At 37.9% G+C, this 21,898-nt stretch overlaps 1 protein-coding gene across 1 annotated transcript in view; it reads right to left on the reverse strand.

The window, feature by feature from the left end:
• Positions 1-9,594: 9,594 nt before the first annotated feature.
• CNTN3 (contactin 3) overlaps positions 9,595-21,898 on the reverse strand; it is a 191,730-nt gene continuing 179,426 nt past the window's right edge. The window contains exons 18-20 of the mRNA XM_042454535.1: positions 15,820-15,932; positions 13,203-13,371; positions 9,595-10,727 (exon numbers count right to left, since the gene is read on the reverse strand). Of these exons, the coding sequence (XP_042310469.1) occupies positions 10,633-10,727; positions 13,203-13,371; positions 15,820-15,932 (377 nt within the window). The 3' untranslated portion in view covers positions 9,595-10,632. The remainder of the gene's footprint in view (positions 10,728-13,202; positions 13,372-15,819; positions 15,933-21,898) is intronic.

Raw genomic sequence — 21,898 nt, forward strand, 5'->3', positions numbered from 1 at the left:
TATTTCATACTTATTTATATCCGTCGGAAAGCTGTCAGATTAATGCATTCCCTGATGCAGAGCTGCTAGTTTTACTGCCTATTGTTAAGACATTACATACAGATGAAGCCAGAAGGAGCTGCCCACTTCTGCCTCCTGTTAGTAACTGACCAATTAAAGGAGAAAATGTAGATTTTTGTTCTTTCTTAGAAGAAAAATCACATTATTATTATTATTATTATTATTATTATTATTAACCTTTATTTATAAAGTGCTGTAAATTTACACAGATTAATATTCAAGAATGTGAAGTAGATGGCATGTTTAAAGTGTAAAGTGTGTTACGTTGGGAATTCAGTTTGACACTGGAAAATTGAAATAATCTCATTCCATGGCCTGTTTTCATAGAACCTCTTTCTTTAGGCCATTGGTCTTGTTAAATTGTCAAGTTATTTTTATTTCCCCACACAGTTTCTACCTACTATTTCTACTAAGAAGGAATTGTTGAAAGGATACTTTCCCTCAGCTACACACAGAATTCCTAGTAGAGTCATATGTTGACTATAAGACTGAGTTTGGGTCAGATTGGTTCAGAGTCTGTGTGATTTGTCTCAGGTTCTGAATCTGAACTGCGATTCTGAAACACAAGAGATTGTATCCTCACCTGACTGCTTCTGGGACTATTAAAGAAATGTTATGAAAATAATGGTATTCAAATAGCTGGGGTGTGTGTGTGTTGTAAAAATAATCATAAGGGAGGAAGTGTCTGAATTCTCACATTAAGTTCTACACAAAAAACAAAGCTCAAAATATCAAGTGACAGGAAGGAAGCAGTACTAGAAAGATCAGATTTTATGGAGGGGGCATTGGAGGACAACAGTATCTTAATTAAAATAATGCATTTTTTCTAAATGCAAAATATCGACACAACAAATATACATTCACACACACAATATGGAGATTTAGAAAGTAAAAGAACAACAAAGGATGTTGTCATGATTTAAAAACTCATGGCAGAAAATAACAACTAAAGATTGATTTTTAACAAGAATATTTGAGAAGAAAGGAAATAATTTTAAAATTATAAACAAACATAACTTGAACCCACTCCACCCACAACCCAAGACAACATCCCTTGCTTTCTACCAGCTAACTTGGCAACACAGGAAGGAGGCTGAAAGTACCATTTACCGTGATTACAATCCTTTCTTGAAAGTGCCATGATTAGAGTGCCCTGGGTAAAAGCACACCAGAGGATTTAAAGGTGGATCTGTCAGTACTGAATCGTATTCCCACATGCCCTGTCCTTCTCAGATTTCAAATCAGAATGCAGCTTGAAAAGATGCTATTTCTAGAGACAAAACGTCTTTCTTAATCAGAAGACCCAACAGTAATTTGTGCAAGGTACTGGTCCCTATGGAAGGAAGCTCATTTTGCCTCAGGGTAGCTCTGGGGCCAGTCCAAAGTGGCCCAAATTGGTTCATAATTTGTTGGCATCTGGTATTCAAATCAAGTTCCTACTGAGTACTGAGTTTATGAATGCTGAAGATCTAGCATGCAGTCCTCCAAATGCTGTTGAAATGCAAGTCCAGGCATGGCATAGCCAGTGGTGAGAACTCTAGGAGCTGCAAGTCCAGCAACATCTGGAGGCTTTCAGGTTTCCCATTCCTGGTTTATCAAGTCCCAATCAGTTTTTTTTCCCCAAGAGCCACACAGCTAAGTGCTTCTCAGACAATGTAATGTAGGGGACTGGCAATTATTATTTCCCAGGTTCCACGACTAAATTTGTGCCCATTGGATGCAGCAGTTGCTTTTTTTCCTGGAATCTTGCCAGAGATCAGCACCCATGCACCAGTCCAGGGACCATCAGTTTGAATAGCAGCATTCTAGGTAGTAACATGCAGAAATCAAGAATGGTTCAAGCCATTGCTACAGAGATTTAGAAACTTCTCTCTCATATAACATAACCAGTAAATCTGGTTATGGAAGCCACCTTGTGTCCTGCACTCAGAGAAAACTAGCATATAAATAAAATAAAATAAACCTTAATACTAATACAGAATCAGACCTAGGAATGTAAAGAATAAAGCCAGTGAACTTATTGGAACACTAGTGGCAATTGACCCAAGTCTCAGTGATTTCAGTTGACTTAATCTAAACATGGCTAAATTTAGATCTCTGCCAATTGCCCTCTTTTTCTGAGGTTTATAGCCAAGAATTCAGGCTGTTGACTTGATTTTATAAAATCTAGTTTGAAGTGTTTATTTCTCTGATGTTTGCAAAATGACTTTGCTACTTGAAATTTCAGGCACAGTGATAGCTATTAATTCATAATTTGAAACATAATCAGTCTTTCTGTTTGCTGAAATCCTGTAATAGGTACTTAGTTATGTATGCTTAACTAAGTAATCTCTCCTGGCCACCCACCCCCCCAACCTGGTGGAATCAGCATTCACCTGGGATCTGTTCACTAGCAGAATGGACCTCCTTTTCCTTGTAATGCTATGTAAAGTAGATTTTTTTGGGGGGAAGGATGTCTACAATAGGGGGAACGGGGTTTACAGTAGTGTCACAATCTTGGCTAAGTAAGTGTTACCAAAAATACTGGGGTCCGGGGAGGATGCCAACAAATTAATATTATAGTATTGGCTCAAATGAGAGACATAGTATGGCTGGGGTAACAGCAGCCTTGGGATGGCAACCCAACTATACAAGGTCTGAATCACACAGAACTCCAAAGGGAAATTCAAATAAGTTTTGTATTTTTATTAGGAGAATCACAACACACACAACACACACACCCACACACACATACAAGAGCTAGGAAAGCAAAGGTGGGAGAACTGGAGTAGTTTATAGGCTTTTCTAATGGTGATACATTACCAACATGGATCTTGATTCCAATAGATGGAAATCCAGAATGGAGAATAACTCAATATCTACTGTGGCAAGGGGGGTTAGCTGGCATATTGAGAAGCTTGGTCTAGTCAAACTGACAGAGCGCCCACTTGCTTGCAAACTAGACAGAAGATTGGCTTTTTTGCTAGCTGTATATATAAAAAGAATTATGTCTTAGGGGCAGAAACCAAGGTTTGAATGGATTAAAAGCTCTACTAATTGGTTTCCCTGGGGGAAAAGAATGTTTCAGATTAGAAGCTGATGGTTTGAGTGATTACTGTAAACATGCTAGACAAAGGGGTTTGCCAGTGCTCCCTTGTCTCAGGTGTTTTGAGTGATCACCTTTGGCCATGATCTTCTCACTGTCCTCTGTAGACAAAAGGGATTATGCTGGAGCCTCACAGAATTTCATCATGGTGGGTGCCTCCTAGTCCTGGCTATTCCTAACTGGTTTTCTCATGTACAAGCTGGTCAGGCGTCCACAGCGGGGTCATGCCTAGGCTATTTCCCACAGCTTCCCTTCTAATATTAAAAATGTAGGGCAATCAGAGGCCTGATCCTGGGGTAACTTAGGGACCGTGAATACTCATCCACAACTGTTTCATGATCCCTACTAAGTCAGTATTTTGGCCCATTGCACAATTGTATCTTCCCCAACTACTTTACTGGACATCAGTTGCATGAGGAGGAGATGATCTATCCTGCTTTTTGTTATCGTTTTATTATACTAAAATCACTTTTTTTGTAGTGTGTTCAGTTTGGGTCCAAGAAAATGCATTTTGGATTAATCTTTGTATGCATAGTGAACAGCTGTAATTCGGGGGGAAATAATAAGTGGGAGTATAAAGTGGACTAAAAAGTGGGGAAATGAGACATACCTTCAGAACTATTTTCAGAAGTAGAAAATGAGTGGGCCACATGGTATGACTATAGGGTTTCCAGGGGTCATATTTTCTACAGGATGTCCTGTATTTTGAAACTTGAAGTCCAGCCCAGGAGTGTAGCAGGTAGGGGGCAAACTAAGGGTTCTGAACACCCCCTCATAAGAATTCTGCTTCCCATGAATTTTTTCTTCAGTCTCAAAATTCCCATCATTACGGTAACTTGAAAATGTTGATTATTTAGGAATAGTTAGGCATAAAAAATACATCAATAAGATGAAATTAGTTTTCAATGTTGGATGCAGAGCTAAAAATTTGAGGCCAGAACAAAATTTCATTTACAATTGCAGAATTCTTTGGGGCAGGCAATGCCCTCATTTTGCCCTTCCCTTCCCTGTATTCCGTGACTTGTTGAGAGCAGGCGCTAATACACTCCCAACAAATACTCACGAGCAGAATGGTACCAATCATTTGGTACCCAGCAAAGTGGCCTTACATATAATATGCTGATGGTGTGCCTGCTGGGATTGCCACAGGCATGGCACTATCCTTCTTTCTCCCCAGCCAGCAAGGCAGAACTGGCTCAAATTGAGTGGTAAAAGTGGGTGCCAGCTATGCTCAAAACAAATTCTGTCTGAGGCTATTTTGCCATGTACTAAATGCTCTGGGGCTAGTCTGCTGTGAGCATGGCAGGAGACTGTTTTTGGAAAGAGCAGATGCCAGCCATGCTCACAACAGACCAACCTCAGAGCATTTAGTATGCAGCAAAAGGATCTCAGTTCGTCCATTGATGTCACCCATTCCCCTATCCTTCCATCTGTCTGTCTGTCTGTGTTGGTCTCAGGACTTTCAAGATGTCAGTTGGGTAAGCTTTATATTGTGGATTATGCTCTTAAAATGTCTCCTGTTGTTTTAATTGCCCTTTGTTCATTATGTTACTTCTGCTTTTGTTAAAAATCTACAATTTTTGTTTGTTTTATTATTGTTATCCTTTCCTGAAGCATTCTGAAAACGTATGATGATTGTGCAGGGTATAGTTTTTAAAAAATGAAAATGAATCATAAAATCATATATACCAAGAAATATAAGCCCATTTTCTTTCTTCGTATGTTAATGTTGTTTCTAAGGTACAAATGCCAGCTTGAATAAAACCAAGCTTTATCAGACTTTATTGTGAATATTTCATTATTGCAAACATTTGATTTATTATACGTTCTATATTGTTTGATTTAGAAAGTCGCATTTATATGTGCAAGTCATAATCAACATGCATAATAAGAATAATCATTTATTTCCTGCCTCTTCCCAACCTTGAGACTTGAGGTAGATTTAAAAAATTAAAACAGATGCAGCATTAAGTTATGTCATAGAGTACAAAGGTTAAAATATAATTAAACTATCAATTCTATTTAGAAGCTATTTAAAAGCATAACTTTTTTTTAAAAAAAATAGATAATACAGTGGGCCCTCCCCATATGGGGGGAATCAGTCCCCCCCCCCGGATATGGGGGAAAACATGTATACTCAAACCCCATTTGTTTTAATAGGGGAATGCTCCTGCACGTATGCCATTATATTCCTAGTGGCTTAACCTTCCATGTAAGGTTAAAGCCGTATATAGTGCACCCACGTATGGCATGGGCGCACTGTATAGCACATTATTAAAGTTTCCTTTCATCATGCCTATGGAAAGACAGCAAGGACAGTAACAGTTTAGCTTGTCTAGGAAAGGAATTCCAGAACATGGGAGCAACCACTGAGATGGCCCTATTCTATATTCTCACCAGATATACCTATGAGGGTTGTGAGACAGAGAGAAGAGCCTCCTCTGAAGATCCCAAAACACAAGGCATATTGGAAAATGTTGTCCTTCAGATAACCTGGACTTGTGCCACAGAGGTCTTCATAGATCTTAACCAGCACATTGAATTGTGCGTGGAAGTAGGGCAGCAACCATTGGAGCTGTTGTAACTAAGGAGTTGTGTGCTTCCTGTAGCCAGCCACAGTTAACAATATAAAAGCTGCTCTGTGGCCCAACTGATGGTTCCAAACACTTTTCAAAGGTAGCCCTCTGTGAAATGCATTAAAGCAATCTAGAAGGAATGAAACTTAGGGATGTGTGACTGTAGCCAGATCTAATGTCTCTAGGAATGGGTGCAGCTGCTGTGCTTGAAGCAACAGCTTGTAAGTATATCAGTTGTCCCTTGCGGCTCTAAAGATGAATAACATGCACCATAGCTTTCTGTTCATGTTTGGAATGCCTGGTTTTTAAAGTGAATGTAAGCACACATTTTCTGCATTCTGCAATCTTTATTTGCAGGGCAGAGAAAAGCCACCAAAGTTAAATGACTGTCTTGCCTAGTTTGGATGTGGAGTTCCTGCATGGATATCTAAATTACTAAATTTTCATTAAATCAGATTTCCTTCTTTGGGATATTACAGGTTAAAGATTTTAAAGCAAGCTATGGTTTCTCTCTTGAAGCTAGAGAGCAAAGTGAAAGGAAGTGTGTGTGTGTGTGTGCCTACGTTTGATCACAGTTACAGATATGCTTTATGAAGTGGGCACCATTGTATTTAATGAGATCTCTGTTATTTTCTATAACAACTTCAACTGTAATGGCAGATCTAAGCCTTGGTGCAGAAAAGCTAGTCAAAAACTAAGACTTCAGCTTAAGGTGCTATTATATTCAGTAAACTGCTGTGCTTAGTCCATCCAGAAAATGGAATCCAGGATGTTGTTGCTAATGGATGTTGGACTCGCAGCTCATTCTATTTCAAGCTCTTGGATCAGCATCATAGTGCTCATGTAGGGGCCATGTAATCACATTTGGTTTATAATTGGCTTTTTTAATGGACTAAATGCTGGGCTTGGTAGCAACTGGCAGTACATGAAGGATGTCCTGATTCTTAGTAATGTTGTCCAGTGACTCCCGTTTCATTCTGTAACAAAGCAGAAAAGCCAAGAATGGATTTTGTCTCCTTCACATTTGGCTGGAGACTGTTGCTTTGGGTTGTGGGTATGCACATGTTTTGTAGCGATTAAAATGAAATATAAGCAAGGAATAAAGCCCCAATGTTTTAAGGAAAATTTGTAGAAGTGCAGGGCAATAAAAATGAGGGAATAAGAGAAAAGTTTCTCTTTCATTTTCTGAAAATCATAACTTTTATATAGAGAGTATTGCAATGGGTCATTTGTTAGAAATGGTGTGTAAAGAAATTGGAGGATTCATTTTCCATACTTCAAATGAACAGTTCAAGCTGAAAGGTTCAGAAAAGGAATAATACGGTACTCTCAAAAGATGCAAAGACACACTGGATCTTGTTTTCCCCAAAGAATGAAATGTACCCTATATAGTTTAAACGTAAAGGAATTTAAGCCTTAGGTATAGCATTATCCTGATACACCCTCCTCCATACTTTAAAGTGTCAAATTCCTTGGTTTGATAGCTTTAGTTTTACTTTGGTATTACAATTAGATTCTTTATGTCAATTTTATCAGTTATGTTCAGTAAGACAAAAATCACTTTTCTTTCTTTCTTCAAAAATATATCCTTCAGGGATCTGTGTTTACATATAATGTCTACAGCTACAAACTTTATACATGTTACAGAATATTTTCGGTCATGTTCTAGATTGTATAAATTGAGCCATGCACCAATCTGGCCAAATCTGTCAGATTTCACCTGTATCCCACATGATTTGAGTGTTGGAGTACTCTGAGAGGCACATTAGGATAGTCCAGCTAACAGTAGAGGTCTGTGGTCCAAGCAAGAGGGAGTGTAGTTGTCCAGCTTCCCTGCTGGAGTCTACTAACTGCTGGAGTCTATTCAATGTTTAACATGAAATATTCAGATAAGGCTCACAATGGAAAATGTTTCACAGCCCAGGAGCCACTGCAAAAAAGACCCCATACTAGTCACTATTCATCTTATTTCAGAATAAAGAGTTGATGGGTTGAAAAACGGTGTCTTGGTGACTGTTCCATCTCTGAAATCAACTAGAGTTATATTTCAGAACATGATCACTCAGGTATCTCTAGCCTAACATTCCTTGGGCATCTCCATCCTAGGGCATTCTTAGAATAAGAATCAGTAACTAAATTGTGCTTAGAAGCAGAACAATAGCCAGTGTAAAAGGGTTCCCCCAGCCCTATCCAAGACTGGAAAAGTATGTTCCACCTCATGTTTGGCAGTAGGTGTGGCAACAAACTGCAGCTCAGGGCAAGCCTGCAAGTATTGATCGGCTAACTGAGGCAACTTTGATTAGCATCCAAATAATTCCATCTTTCTCTGGAGTTCAGTTCGAAAAGGACACATCACTTTTTGGTAAAGATCCTGTTACTGACCCATGCTAGCTAACAAAAATATTATGGAAAGGAGGGATGGGGGAAAGCCTGAAATGTCTTAGAATTACCAATGTATTGTCTGGATTTTGGAAGCCAGCAGTCATTACAGGAATAAAAACCATAATCTCCCATTAATTTTGGCCAATATGGATGAACTCTTACACTCAACACTCTTGACCAATATCTATAGAACAGTATAGTACTCTGAAATAGTTTTGACTCTTTCATAACATAATACGAAAATCTTTTCAATGTTATAAATATTTTATTGGAATAAAAAAAAATTACATACATTTAACCATAGGATATACACACACAGCTAGAAGTTGAAGGAAAAAATTGATAAACTTTCCAATATGAAACAAAATACTCTGTACCCATCTCATGGAGATATTAGAGTTCAAATTTAAATTTAGTAAGATGATCATGAAAATGGCAGTACAAGAAGAGGATGTTAAATAGCCCTCCATAACCTTGTGCCTTATGAATGTTTAAGACTGCAATTTTCCAGTATTCCTGGCCACTAAGCATGCTGGATGGGGCTGATACACCTTGAAGTCTCAAATATCTGGAAGGCATGAGGTTAGGGGACATTCTAATGTAAAAAGAATGGCAAATTGACTGTTTATTGCATGGATATGAAATACATGAAGAAGGGGTTAATTTCCACCTATTGTATGTGTTTGGAAGCATCAGTAATTTGCCATGTTGAAGAGCAAGTAGGTACTTATTTTACTATATACATTATATACAGATTTTGCCCCTCCCCCCACAAAACGTAGAAAATAAATGTGTTTCTAAGTTACAGAAGTATGATCATTTTAGAGCTGAATGAATAAGAAAATATAAGACACTGTTTGCATTTTTACAGATCTCATTCTTGGATGACACCTGGTTTGGGCAGACATGTAGGCAAGCATGTGTGCCATTAATATTTTGGGATGCAAATTATTTGTGTGAGCACTAAAATTATAGCAAATCAAATGCACCCAGGATAGATTTTTATGCACCCATTGCTCTGGGTGTATAGATTCAGTTAATGACACCAAGAAAAATCTTTGTTTATAAATAAGAAAACCGCAGGGAATTCACTATCATCCAGAATAATTCTAAACAGTAGGGTGGAGAAATTGCAGCAGGAGCAATATGCAAAATGGATGTAATGAATGCGACAGAAAGTACTGAAGTGGCATATTGAAGGGCAATAAATTTAGGGCTGCCTATTCACATACACAACATAACATTTAGGGAGATAATATTCCCTGGATATAAGGCCTAAAATGTAATGTTCTACTCTGGGCACTTAATTTATTAATTTATTTTTAATAAAATAAAATATAATGATAAATATGATGTATAGAGAACAGTATTTAAATATAAGGAACTGAAGTAACTGCTGAAAGTTATAAAGAAAGCCTGAGGAAGCATATCTGAAAATGTGATGAGTAAGGATAGTTTGCAGTCTGTTTGTATATATATATATATATATACACACACACACTGTATATTCAGCAGCCTAAAGATTTTTTCGGGTGGAGGTCAGGATTATGTCTGAACAACAGAAAGAAAACAAAGCAGATTAGAGCTAAAGGATAGCAGAGATTCACTACACTTGCCTTGTGAAAAACAGCTCTCTATGGGAGCACCATAACAGGAGGAAAGACCAAGCAGAGGATATTGTAGCCACTCCGTGCTCCAAACATGAAAATAAAAACACTTTTGAGTGCCTTGATATCTAAGTCATGATGTTATGTTATGTAGACAGTTCCCCTACAACTTAAGAGTTCACAGGGGAACCCATATCAATTTCCCTCCATAATTAAAGCAAGATTAAGAAATGTAGAGGAAAAAATTAGATTACTAGAAACTGAATTTGTGATATGTTTTTTTTAAAAAACTGAGCAGGCATGTAAAGTTTACAAATAAGTGGATGTGTGGGTGGGTTAAATGGGCTTTAGAGAGAACAAGGTCTTTTCTATATGTATGTATGTACATATATTTATATATAAATAATCTATGACAGATGAGGTCATTAAACAAAAGACCAGTGCAAAATTTTATCCAAATATAATTCAGTGCTGTGAGACTTTTAGAAAACAATTCAAAGTTCTCCATCAAACATTGCTACACCACAAATCTGTTTTTGTCTTCCATTTTTAGTGTATTAGGATAGCTGTGCTGCAATCTATGTTGAAATAATTTGGTGTTACTTGGAAAATGGAACTCTCAAAACTTTTCACAATGCTCATCGACTTATTTTTGTCATTTCTGAAGCATGTAATGCAAAAACTCCTTTGGTTCATTACATTTTAAGGCATTTTATATTCCTTCAGAAGGAACCAGTTAATGTGTGTATGATTTGTTTTTGTTTTGTTTTGAATGAAATATCCAAAATCATAGAACGAGTTTAAATTCAGAGTGGCAGTAGATCCATGCATAACCACCATCTGCTGCTGTTGTTATTGTTGTTCTAAAAAGCACTTGTTAAGCAAATGATTCTCCAGAGCTTGGCCTATGCATGAGAATGCATCACCACAAGACTTTGGAAATCAAGAAAAGTGTTATTGACATAAACCTGGGCTGATTATTTAAGATTGCTGCACCAGAGCCTCTTGCGTCCATACCTGCAACAAATGGGAAAATCAATAATTAGTTGAAGATCAGTTAAAGTATATGCGTTTTCAATCCTTAAAATATCTTGTCAATGCTAGCTGATCCTTTACTAGATTCCTACAAGTTCGACTTAAAAACAAAACAGAAATGTCTCTCCCTTCAATACAGTTGCCTACTTTTGACTGACTGTATCTCTTTATTAACATTTCATACTGCTAATTTTCAGTTGCTCCAATACTAGTCTGGGATGGTTTACATGATGATTACAGCATTATACCTTTAGTCCATACCATACTACTGAGCCTTCTGTGAAATACAGGTATTGTATTGCATGTTCATTATTAGTTGACATTCTGGTTTCAAAATCACCTACCCATTTTCCATTTTTGTGTACTTCCACTTCTAATTATGAAATATTTCTTGAAGATGTTTTTGAAACATATTAAAATCCTTGATTTGTTGTTGTTGTTGCTTACCTTCAAGTCATTTCTGACTTACAGTATGGTGACCATAAGGTGAATCTATCACAGGGTTTTCTGGGGCTGAGAGTGTGTGACTCACCCAAGGTCACCTAGAAGGTTTCCATGGCTAAGCAAGGAACTGAACCCTGGTCTCCAGGGCCGTAATCTAACACTCAAACCACTACACCAGAAAGATGACTAATAACATCTTACCTAAATGGACTGACAATGGCCTGTTACAGACTGCCAAAATAAAGCTGCTTCGGGCCTCTTTGGAGGTATGCTATTTAAATGATGCATGGGTCCTAAGAGTCCGGAGGTTGCGCCAAAGCCACACTCCATTCCTAAGCATTGGAGTGCAGCTTTGGTGCAGCTTCTGGATTCTTAGGATGCATGCATCATTTAAACAGCATACCTCCAAAGAGACCCGAAGCAGCTTTATTGTAGCAGTCTGTAACAGGCCTGTGACAGTGGTCAAAATACATTTTTGTGGCTTCCACAGCAACTGCAAGGTATAATTGAGTGAAGCTGTGCTGAATCGCCTTCCCAATGTCAACTGTCTCTCAAAGACAGGAGCTTTTCAGACAAAACAATGTTTAGACTGGGAGTCAGCTTTTAGTGCAGTCTGATATTACATCAGTTTAACTTAACCAGGCCTACCTGGTGAGTCCTACCAATGCAATGGGAATGTTTCAGTTCACAAGACAAGCAAGGTATCCCCATATCCACCTAGGCTTGTAAAAGGGACATGTTGGATTCTTTGATAAATGAGTATGCCAAATCCCTCTGGAAGGATATGAATATTGTCATGGTTGTGCAGCCAGTTACGTCCTTCCTTAAACTGAGGGCTGGCTAACTACGCAGCTGTATACTGTTAGCTTTCTGGATATTGTAGTTGCCCATGAGTTGGCTTCAACTCATGACGACACTATGTATGAGACATTTCCAAGTCCTCTGGATAATAGCCAGTCCTAATTTCAAAAGCAACATAAGTATCAAACACTACACACTTAAGATCTGACTTGGGCAGATCTTGGACTTGTGTTTGCTCCATACTTGTATTATACCCCTGTTCCTGCCAAAAGAACAACAACAACAATAGTAATTTCTTACCCACCTCTTCTCATGGATTTTCATGGATTTAATTTATGCACAACAACAATTAAAAACACATTCATGAAAACATGTAACAGTTTAAGAGGACAAATAGGACATATATTTTAAAAGAAGCCACATTTACAATTCATCATCTAAACTGACAATTTAAAAATTACTTAGACAAGTCTACTGGAAAAGACTTGTCTTCAATGCTGTTTTTAAATTCAGACAGTGTATTCAGCTGTTGAATCTCCTTTGGCAGGTCATTCAACAATCTAGAGGCAACTGAAGAAGTCCTCTAGTTGACAGTTGCCAACCTAGTCCTGGCTGACTGAAGTAAATGTCCATTAGAGGACCTGAGTGTATAGGATGGATTATATGAGAGGAGGTCATTCTGTAGGTAATCTGGACACAAACCATGTAGGATTTGGTAGCCTTGTTCAGACAGTTGGAAACTGTACATTCAATGTGGAATAGGGGGATGCATTCTAAGGCCCTGCCCCACCATCACATGGAGTTTTGTAATTACAATTTGATCTCTTGCTGGTGCAAGATGAAACACTGGTGCAAGAGATTCTGTACATTCTCTTATCTTATGAACTCAGATATTTTTGAGTGCCTGACACTTCATCTGAGTGGCTATTTGGACATGCAGGCTTCCATGCTACATTCTATTACATAAAATCCTAGAAAATAGCAGCCTAGTCTTCTGCTCTGAAGAAGAGCCAGGCTAATTTGTTCCATTAAGGGAGAGTCATATCTTGCACCGACACCAATTCTAAAGAGAAGCCACCTTCCCCAAACATAGCTTTGTGAGGCTGGAAAATCCCCCAGTTAGGGTTATCAGAAAGCATAGAGAGTTATAAGGAGGAACTGAGAGAAAGAAAATTGCATTAAAAGTTGTAGCTCAACATTCAGTAAACATACTTGCTAGTTTGGGAATCTTAATCTGTTCACTGCTAATGCCATCTCCACCATCAGTTGCTGCTTTCACTTCTATAATATAGTCATCATTTAAAGGCAGTAGAATTTCTGCAGAGGTTCTGTTTGTGATCAGGACACTGAGCTGGTTCTGATTGCTAGTCCGGTATAGAACCTGCAGTATAAAAAGAAAATTGATCAAGTTAATGGTATAATTTAATCTACTATAATATATTAATGTCATTTTTTAAGAAGAAAGAGGAGGGAACTTTTTTTAAAACGGTAGTTTGAAGGGCAAACAGCAGAATTATACCTAGTATCTTTGAAGATAGTGAAAATACACCACATAGATCAAGCTCATTTATCATTGCTTTAAACTAGAATAAGAGAATATATCACAACAAACATATAATTTATTCTGTTGAGTTTCAGTCTTCTATAAATTATTTTTCTAGTAGGAGTTTGTCGTTATGTGGATTAAAGAGAGGAAGAGGGCACTCGATGCTAAAACAAATGAAAAATGTGTGGAATTATGAGCTATGGGAAGAGAAAATCTCCTTGTAGCAAGTAATCACTCCATTATGGAATTTAACTACATACCTCCTACTGGATTCTATATTGAATTGAGAGACATTGCTGTGTTAGTCCGGAATATCACTATGCAAAGAGATCGTGTAACACAAAGGTACTACAAGATCTCTTTGCATTTTAAATAACAGATGTAGAGTTCCCCTAAAATAAAGTTGCTTTCAGGATACCATTAATTTATAAGTGATTTTGGCATTAGCCAAAGGGAATAGCAACAGTAGCCATAAAGAAAGACACAATCAGTGCTGAAAAGGAAATGTCAGCAGGTGGGATGAAAATTTTAAAAATTACCAAAATACATAACCTTTAGTAGGGGAAAAGCCTCCTCCAACAATGACTAAACATGCTCAGAGCATATGATACACCGACTAAACTAAAACTAAAAAAATGTGTGGTATCCTGGATGGCTTGCAGACTTATTGGCTGAAACAGTGAACAAGGACATTATATGCTGCAACATTTTGTTGGCCCACTTGCAGTACTTGTGCATCAGATTGCACTTCAATTATAATCATTTGTTGAAATAAATGTGACTGTTCAAAATAGAAAAGATAATAACTACACAGGATAAATGTGGACATTTAAGAAAATAGCTGATACCTTCATACAGACAAAAATATATATGGAATACCAAAAGGAATATACTGAAATTATATGTTGTTTATTTGGATTGCTGTATTATGTTTTGAAATGAATTGGTAACAGTTTCTCAGCAATAAACAGTAAAGGTGTTTTGATATACATAGATGTTGTTCTGTTGCTCTTCTTACGTTGTGCATTGTTTGGGGCATAGCTATGTTGAAAAGCAGCATAGAAACTGAAGTGACAGTAGTGGTAATAATAAAGTTGGTATACTACAATATGAGGGAATTAAAATAGTTAAAGATGTCCCATGCCTTCGATCAAATATTGATCAGAATGAAGACTGCAGTCAATAAATCAGAAGAAGAATAGGAATGGGAAGGACAGCTATGAAAGAACCAGACAACATCCTCAAGTGTAAAGGTATACAACTGAGCACTAAAGTTAGACTTGTCTAAGCCATTGTATTCCCCATCACCATGTATGGATATGAGAGCTAGACAGTGAAGAAAGCAGATAGGCTAAAAATCAACCCATCTGAGATGTGGTAGTGGAGAAGAGTGCTGAGGACACTGTGGATGTCCAAGAAGACAAACAAGTGGTCTCTAGATCAAACCTGACCTACCCCTGTAAGACAAGATGATGAAACTGAGGCTGTTGTACTTTGGCCACATCCAGAGAAGGCATGACTCAGTAAAGACAGTGAAGCTAGGAAAGATAGAAGGCAGTACAAAGAAAGGAAGACTCTTCCAGATGGATAGACTTAATTAGGGAGGCCACAGGTCTGAATTCACAGGACCTAAGCAGAGCAGTGGAGGGCAAGGGATCTTGGACATGTCTCATTCACAGGGTTGCCATGAGTTGGGGTTGACTCGAGGGCAGTTAACAGCAGACAAACTATGATGGCCTAAGTACCCTGAAAGCACCAGATCACACCTCATTGGAAGCTAAGCAGATTGGGCTTGGTTAGTACTTGGACAGGGAACCACCAAGGAATACCAGGAACTGTAGTAGGCTGTATTCCAAATGAAGGAATCAGCAAACAACCTCTCAGTATATTTGTGCACCCACAAAAATCCTATGAAATGTATGTTTGCCATAAGACAACAGGCAACTTCAAGGTACACACACACACACATACACAATGATAAAGAAACTGTAGAGACATATGCATGTTCAGTGTTCTGTGTGAATGAAGCAGAAATGCCTATTTTTTATGTAACTGTTATGAGATGGCTGATTGAAATAATAGTGATATTAAGGTCTAAAATAGATTACTGCAGGTTAAATAGAACATATGTTTGCTTAGCTTGACATTTTAAATACGGATGCTAAAAAGCCCCAAACAGAACACACTTCTGTGACAGTGGTAAAAATAAATGGTATTTATACAAAATTGGCCATTTCTAGCAAGCATTTTAAACTCTGTCACCACTGCTTTGCTTGTACTCACCTTATAGCCAATTACTTCCGACTCATTTTCCATTGCGTGCACCTGCTCCCAATTCAGCACTACCCTGGAGTCTGTAACATTCCACACAATGTTTCCTGGAGGCTGGCTGGGTGCTTGAAATACATAATGAAAACATGTTTTTAATTTCCTTGGTGTTAGAGATTTATTATGTGGGAACAAATAATAGGCCAGGTAATTGACTAACATCATATTTTGGATGTAGGAGTATTTTTGCTGAATATCATCATTTGTACACTACATGCAGCTTTCATAATATGGAGCAGCATGCAAATATTACTTTTTTTCCTTCCAAAGTGACCACTGTTTCAGTCCTAAACATAGTTATTAGTGAGCAAGCTCCACTTAACATAGTGGAATTTATTGAGTAAACATGCATATGGCTGCACTGTTAGTTCCTTCCATGAACTCAGGAAAATACAGCAAATGATGTATAACAGAAGAGTCTTTTTAAAAATATGGCCATGTTTCCTTTTCATTGTTATATTACTGGTTTCTCTTCCTCATATGACTGGGCAAACAAGAGAAAGCCTTTAAAGATCTTGTTAAACACTAACATCCAATGGAAACTGGCAAGAAATATAATCCAGTGTGTGCATATTAAAATAATAAAATAAATTGAAAAGAAACTGATACTAATTAAGCTGTCATTTGGGCTAGTAATGTGAACCGCTTAACTCAGAAAATACATGATGAACTTTCAAAGATGCACACTCACACAGAAGAAAAATTGAAATTTTGGGTTCCATCGAAATCTTTCAATATTCTCATATTTTTTCAGGAAGATGTTTGCTATTTTTGCAGGAGAAGGAGATTTATCAATTGTTCTCAGGGCACCTTTTATTTTAACTCTGGCCCGGTAGAGACTGCCCCAAAAGGGTGGTCTGCTGGCACTTAGTTTTCCGCCTGGGGGAAAACGCAGTGGACAAACCTCGCGGCACTTACATAACGATGGCGGCGCCCATCTGTACGGGGTGCCACCATTTTGACACCCCTCACACGTGATGAAGGCCCATCTGGGCTGGGCCTAAGGGCCCGAACAGACAGTCCAAAATAAGGCTGCTTTGGGTCACTTTGGAGGCATGCTGTTTAAGTGATGCATGTGTCCTAAGAGGTTGGAAACCGTGCTCCACTCCTAAGGACTGGAGCACAGCTTTGGTGCAGCTTCTGGCCTCTTAAGATGTGTGTGTCATTTAAACAGCATACCTCCTAAGTGACCAGAAGCAGCTTTATTTTGGCCTGTCTGTTCGGGCCCTAAATCGTTTCATCTCTTCTGATTTCAGTATTGCTCCCCATTCTCTCTAGAAACATTTTTTTCTTAGATCTCTTTCTCCTCACTGTATTATTCACTTGGAGATCCCTCAAATGTGGGGAGAAGTAGTAGCCAAAATAGATTTGGCAACACACTTACATTACGGAGGGCAAAGGAAGACAATTCAGGGAGAAGGAATAGGTGAACAATAACCAGCCTCAAAAAATAAAATAAAATATATCGCAGTATGCAGCTACTTTTGTCCTTGCAGAAACTGTTCAGGTTTGGTTTTTTGTTTTGTTTTGTTTTTTTTGGCCTAACTTTACTGAGGATTTTCAAGTGAACCGTTTCTGTAACAAATCACTATCTCCTAAAACTGGAGAATAATTATATTAGTATCCACTCAGGTGATAAATGGTGGAAACTTGTTGTTTCAGGCACTGATTTCAAAGCATGTTAATGATTTATGCTGTGGTTTGCAATATAAGATGTTCTCCTGGCAGATGTGTATTAGCTGTTTCTTTGTGAAAACATGTGCACAGAAATCTGGAATCATTGTTCCACAGATATTGATGCTAACAATACTTTGCTACAAGACACAGATACAATTAACAAAACAGACTACTAACACTTGTAGAATAAAACCCAGGACACAAGAAAATAATTTTCATAGTCTTAATTAATCATCATATGTATGATCTAGATGAAGTGAAGCACTCCAAAAATCTTATTAATTTCAAGAGGAAACATTTAGAAAGCCTCATTTTGATCAACCACATTCAGTCCCCGACTGAATCCAGATGTTGTTTCAGGACTTCCATGGCTTCATCAGCATTAAAAAGAAGTGATAGAGCTGGGTGGATCTGCATAGTGATGAAACCCATTCTCCAAACTCCCAGTGACCTTGTATACATGTTAATCAGTATGGGGAACCTGAGGAATCCTGGCATGTATGAATGAAGAAACAAACCACACACCACCAGCAACATTTTTGGTGAACTCTCATCTAAAGGTGAACATTCACCAAAAGAGAAATGAGAATGGAACCACAAAAACATGGCACCATCATTCTTCTAGAACCACACATCTCAAAATTGCATGATATATGGAGTTATGGAGTTATGCCAGCTAGTTCTGGATGGGGTTACACTTCCCCTGAGGGACTCTGTCAGCAGCTTGGGGGTGCTCCTTGACTCGTCGCTTCAGCTGACAGCTCAGGTGGATGCAACAGTCAGGAGCACCTGTTATCAGCTTTGGCTGATACGCCAGCTGCGTCCCTTCCTGTCACCAGGAGACCTTGTAACAGTAGTACATGCACTGATAATCTCTCGGTTAGACTTCTGTAATGTGCTTTACATGGGGCTACCCTCATGCCAATTTCGGAAACTCCAACTTGTACAAAATATGGCAGTCAAGTTGATTACAGGGACTTCTCATAATGATCATATAACACCAGTTTTGAAATCCCTTCACTGACTGCCAATTAGTTTCCAGGCAAGGTACAAGGTGTTGGTGATTACCTTTAAAGTCCTACATGGCTTGAGTCTAGAATACTTAAGCAAACGCCTTCTTCCGTACTATCTGTCCTGCACACTAAGGACCTCGGGGAAGAATCTACTTCAGCCGAAAAAATCTACGCTAACTTCAGTTACCCAGGGGGCCTTCTCCACTGCTGCTCCGAAGCTATGGAATGACCTGCCGGAGGAGATCAGCCACATTTTCAACCTTACAGCCCTTAAGAAGGTTCTTAAGAAGGATCTCTTCCTGCAGGCCTTCCCAACCTAGTTCCTCTCCCAGTGTACCGTGCCCTACGTCGCTCTGTCCACCAACTCTTCCCTTCATTTTAACACTTTTGTGTTTTATTGTTTTTAAGTGCTGATTATTTAATTGTAATTTTAGTATTGGGATGGGGGGTTGGGAATGGAATAATCCTTGAATTTCATTGTATTTTCTATGTATTTTATTGGTGTAACCCGCCCAGATTCCTTGTGATTGGGCGAGCTATAAATAAATCATTTATTATTATTATTATTATTATTATTATTATTATTATTATTATTTACATTCCAAATAAATGGAATTTATTGTTGGTGGGAAGTCCAGCAGAACCAGCAAAGATGCACTCTGTCTGTGCATAAGTAATCAGCTCAGGAAACCAAAGCAGTTCTCATCCTAAAATTGGTTCTGAACTGAGCCTGAAAAAGATCTAGATAATGATTTCATCCAAGAGAAACTGAAGTTGCTAGTATTCTATTCAAAATCGTATTCTAAAAAAAGAACTAGAAACTTATGTCTAACTATCAAGGATGGTGGGAAACCTATTTCATTGATTAAAAAAACATCTTTCTTGCTTGAGTGAAGCCTGGCTGGCTGGTCAGGGACTGACTTACTGATAATTAAAATTTTTCTATCCTTTCCTTTTTTAAAATGAAAGGAAACAAAATGGGAGCAAGGAAGGCAGGACCTCCTTAAGCCCTAGTAAAGAAAGACTGTTTATCTCCACACAAAGAGTGACATCCTCTTTGTTGAGACTTTCTGATGTCTTCTCGGGCAGAAAACAAACATTGGAAGTGAGAAACTATTGATAAACCTGCATCCTATCTGCCACAGGAAGATTCAGGCTACATCTGCACTGCAGAAATAATCCAGAGTGACATTCTGTGAATGGTAGTTTGTTGTAGCACCAGAGTGGAGCATTGAAGATTATCACACCAGTGATAATCACTTTGACACCACTTTAACTGTCATGGCTCAATGAAGATTATCACACCAGTGCTTAAGTGCTGGTAAATCACCTCTAAAACATTGAGGAAACATGCATGTGTGAACGTCTGGCACACTTCCTCAATGTTAAGGAATTGTTGGCTCCCCTCCAGCGTCACTGAATCGTTTGGAGGAGGGAATTTTTTCTGAATGCAACGTTTCCATTCAGAGGAAATTCTCTCTCCCTGAACAATTCAGTGACTCTGGAGGGGAGCCGACAGTTCTCTGACGTTGAGGAAGCATGCCAGGCTTTCACACATGTGCACGCTTTCTCAATGTTTTACAGGTGATTTACCAGCACTTAAGAAATTGGTGTGATAATCTTCATTGAGCCATGACAGTTAAAGTGGTGTCAAACCAGATTATTTCTTTGGTACAGATGCATCCTTTGTCTGTCTTGAAAGAGAGAGGGAATACTTTCAATTTATGTCTTTTTAATTAGTAAAAATCATACCCCACATTTCTATAATATAATAATAGAATACTCTTTCTATAATAATGCTCAGGGGCTAAAAATAAATTCCAAGTAAGATAACGTATTAACTAAAACATAAGACACAAGTAAGTTAAAACACAACCATTTTAAAAATGAATGAGGAATTAACAGAATCCTGATGAAAATTTAACTCTTTCACAAATTAGCAAACAAAGCTCAGTGTTATCAATTCCAGAATAGACTACAACAAGTGAATTTCTCATTTAATGTCAGATCATAGGCTCAAGTGACATCTGTTATTTTATTTATTTAACAATATGTATGCCACCCTTTTGTATTCCTGGTGTTGAAGCAGCCAATTAAACACAAAAGAAACAATATCCCCTAATTATAAAACATGTCAAGCAAGAAAAATATCCAGTCATTAAGAATCCACAATGATAATACTAACACTATATAAAATGTTTTTGAATGGTAATATTAAGAGAGAAAAATGCACATGAAATCACAACTTCCTTTCTCTTCCCCCTTTCTTAGTCAAGCATCTGGTTAAAAAAAATGCCCACCTCTGTAAACAGAAGCACAGACGTGGAAAGTATTGCAAGTGCTATTTAGTTCAACCCTGTGCCTCAAGTACTCCTGAGATCAGCATCCAATTTCTGTTTGAAAACCTCCAATACTCCATCAATGACTTCCCTTACTTCATCCCTTAAAGACTAAATACAGTAAGTCATTTTTGAGCTTATATTAGAACAATAATTAAAAATACAAAGGTCATTGAAAATGATTTTGCTTTCATCAAATTACCACTGAATAACTTAAATAGCCACATGAGTCATTACAATAACTAGTTTCTCCGTGCTCAGTTTCCAGGATCCTCTTCACCAGTTTCCAAATCTATACTGAAATTTATAGTTTCATCTCTCTGCATTGCATTGGAAAGTCACAATTAAGAGATCATTTCAATTATTACTGGCCTACTGTGAGATAACAAACCATGATGAGAATTAGGGAACTCATGCTGAATTTGAGAGCTCTAGAAATGAAACTTAATTGACTGACTATCCTCCTAAAGAGTTTTAATGAGGCTACATTCCTGAAATTGTGATGTGTTGTGAAATGAAATTTACTGATAGGTATTTGACAATATGCAGGTCTTCTGATGGATTGATTTACCTTTGCTACCTAAAGTAAAATAATTTTTAAAAGACATATATCTGAAATCCATGTCAAGGTATCCCCCATTTCCTCAAATGCATTACTTACAGATGGGAGTGTCAACAAACCAGTGACAACTTCCACTTCTGTTACTTCTTGTGAATCTCTGGCTAGTATCAGAATGTGAGTCAGGACTATATACTTTTTTCTTACTCTGAAAGGCCAGTAAAACTAAAGCCTAATCTGGACTGGAGCCATAGCATTGATGAAAGGATTAACGTCTGCTGCTTTTAGTGCTAGGGTAGGAAATCTGATTGGAGTCTTCTGGAGTTAAAAAAACAAAAACAAAAGTATATGCTGCACAAGTAGTAGTAACATGTTTTAATCCTAACTATTTATAATACAAACAAACAAACAATAAGGTAGGTGTAGGTGTAGGGGTGTGTGTGTGT

Source organism: Sceloporus undulatus, chromosome 2 (assembly GCF_019175285.1).
Source record: "Sceloporus undulatus isolate JIND9_A2432 ecotype Alabama chromosome 2, SceUnd_v1.1, whole genome shotgun sequence".
Taxonomy (NCBI): domain Eukaryota; kingdom Metazoa; phylum Chordata; class Lepidosauria; order Squamata; family Phrynosomatidae; genus Sceloporus; species Sceloporus undulatus.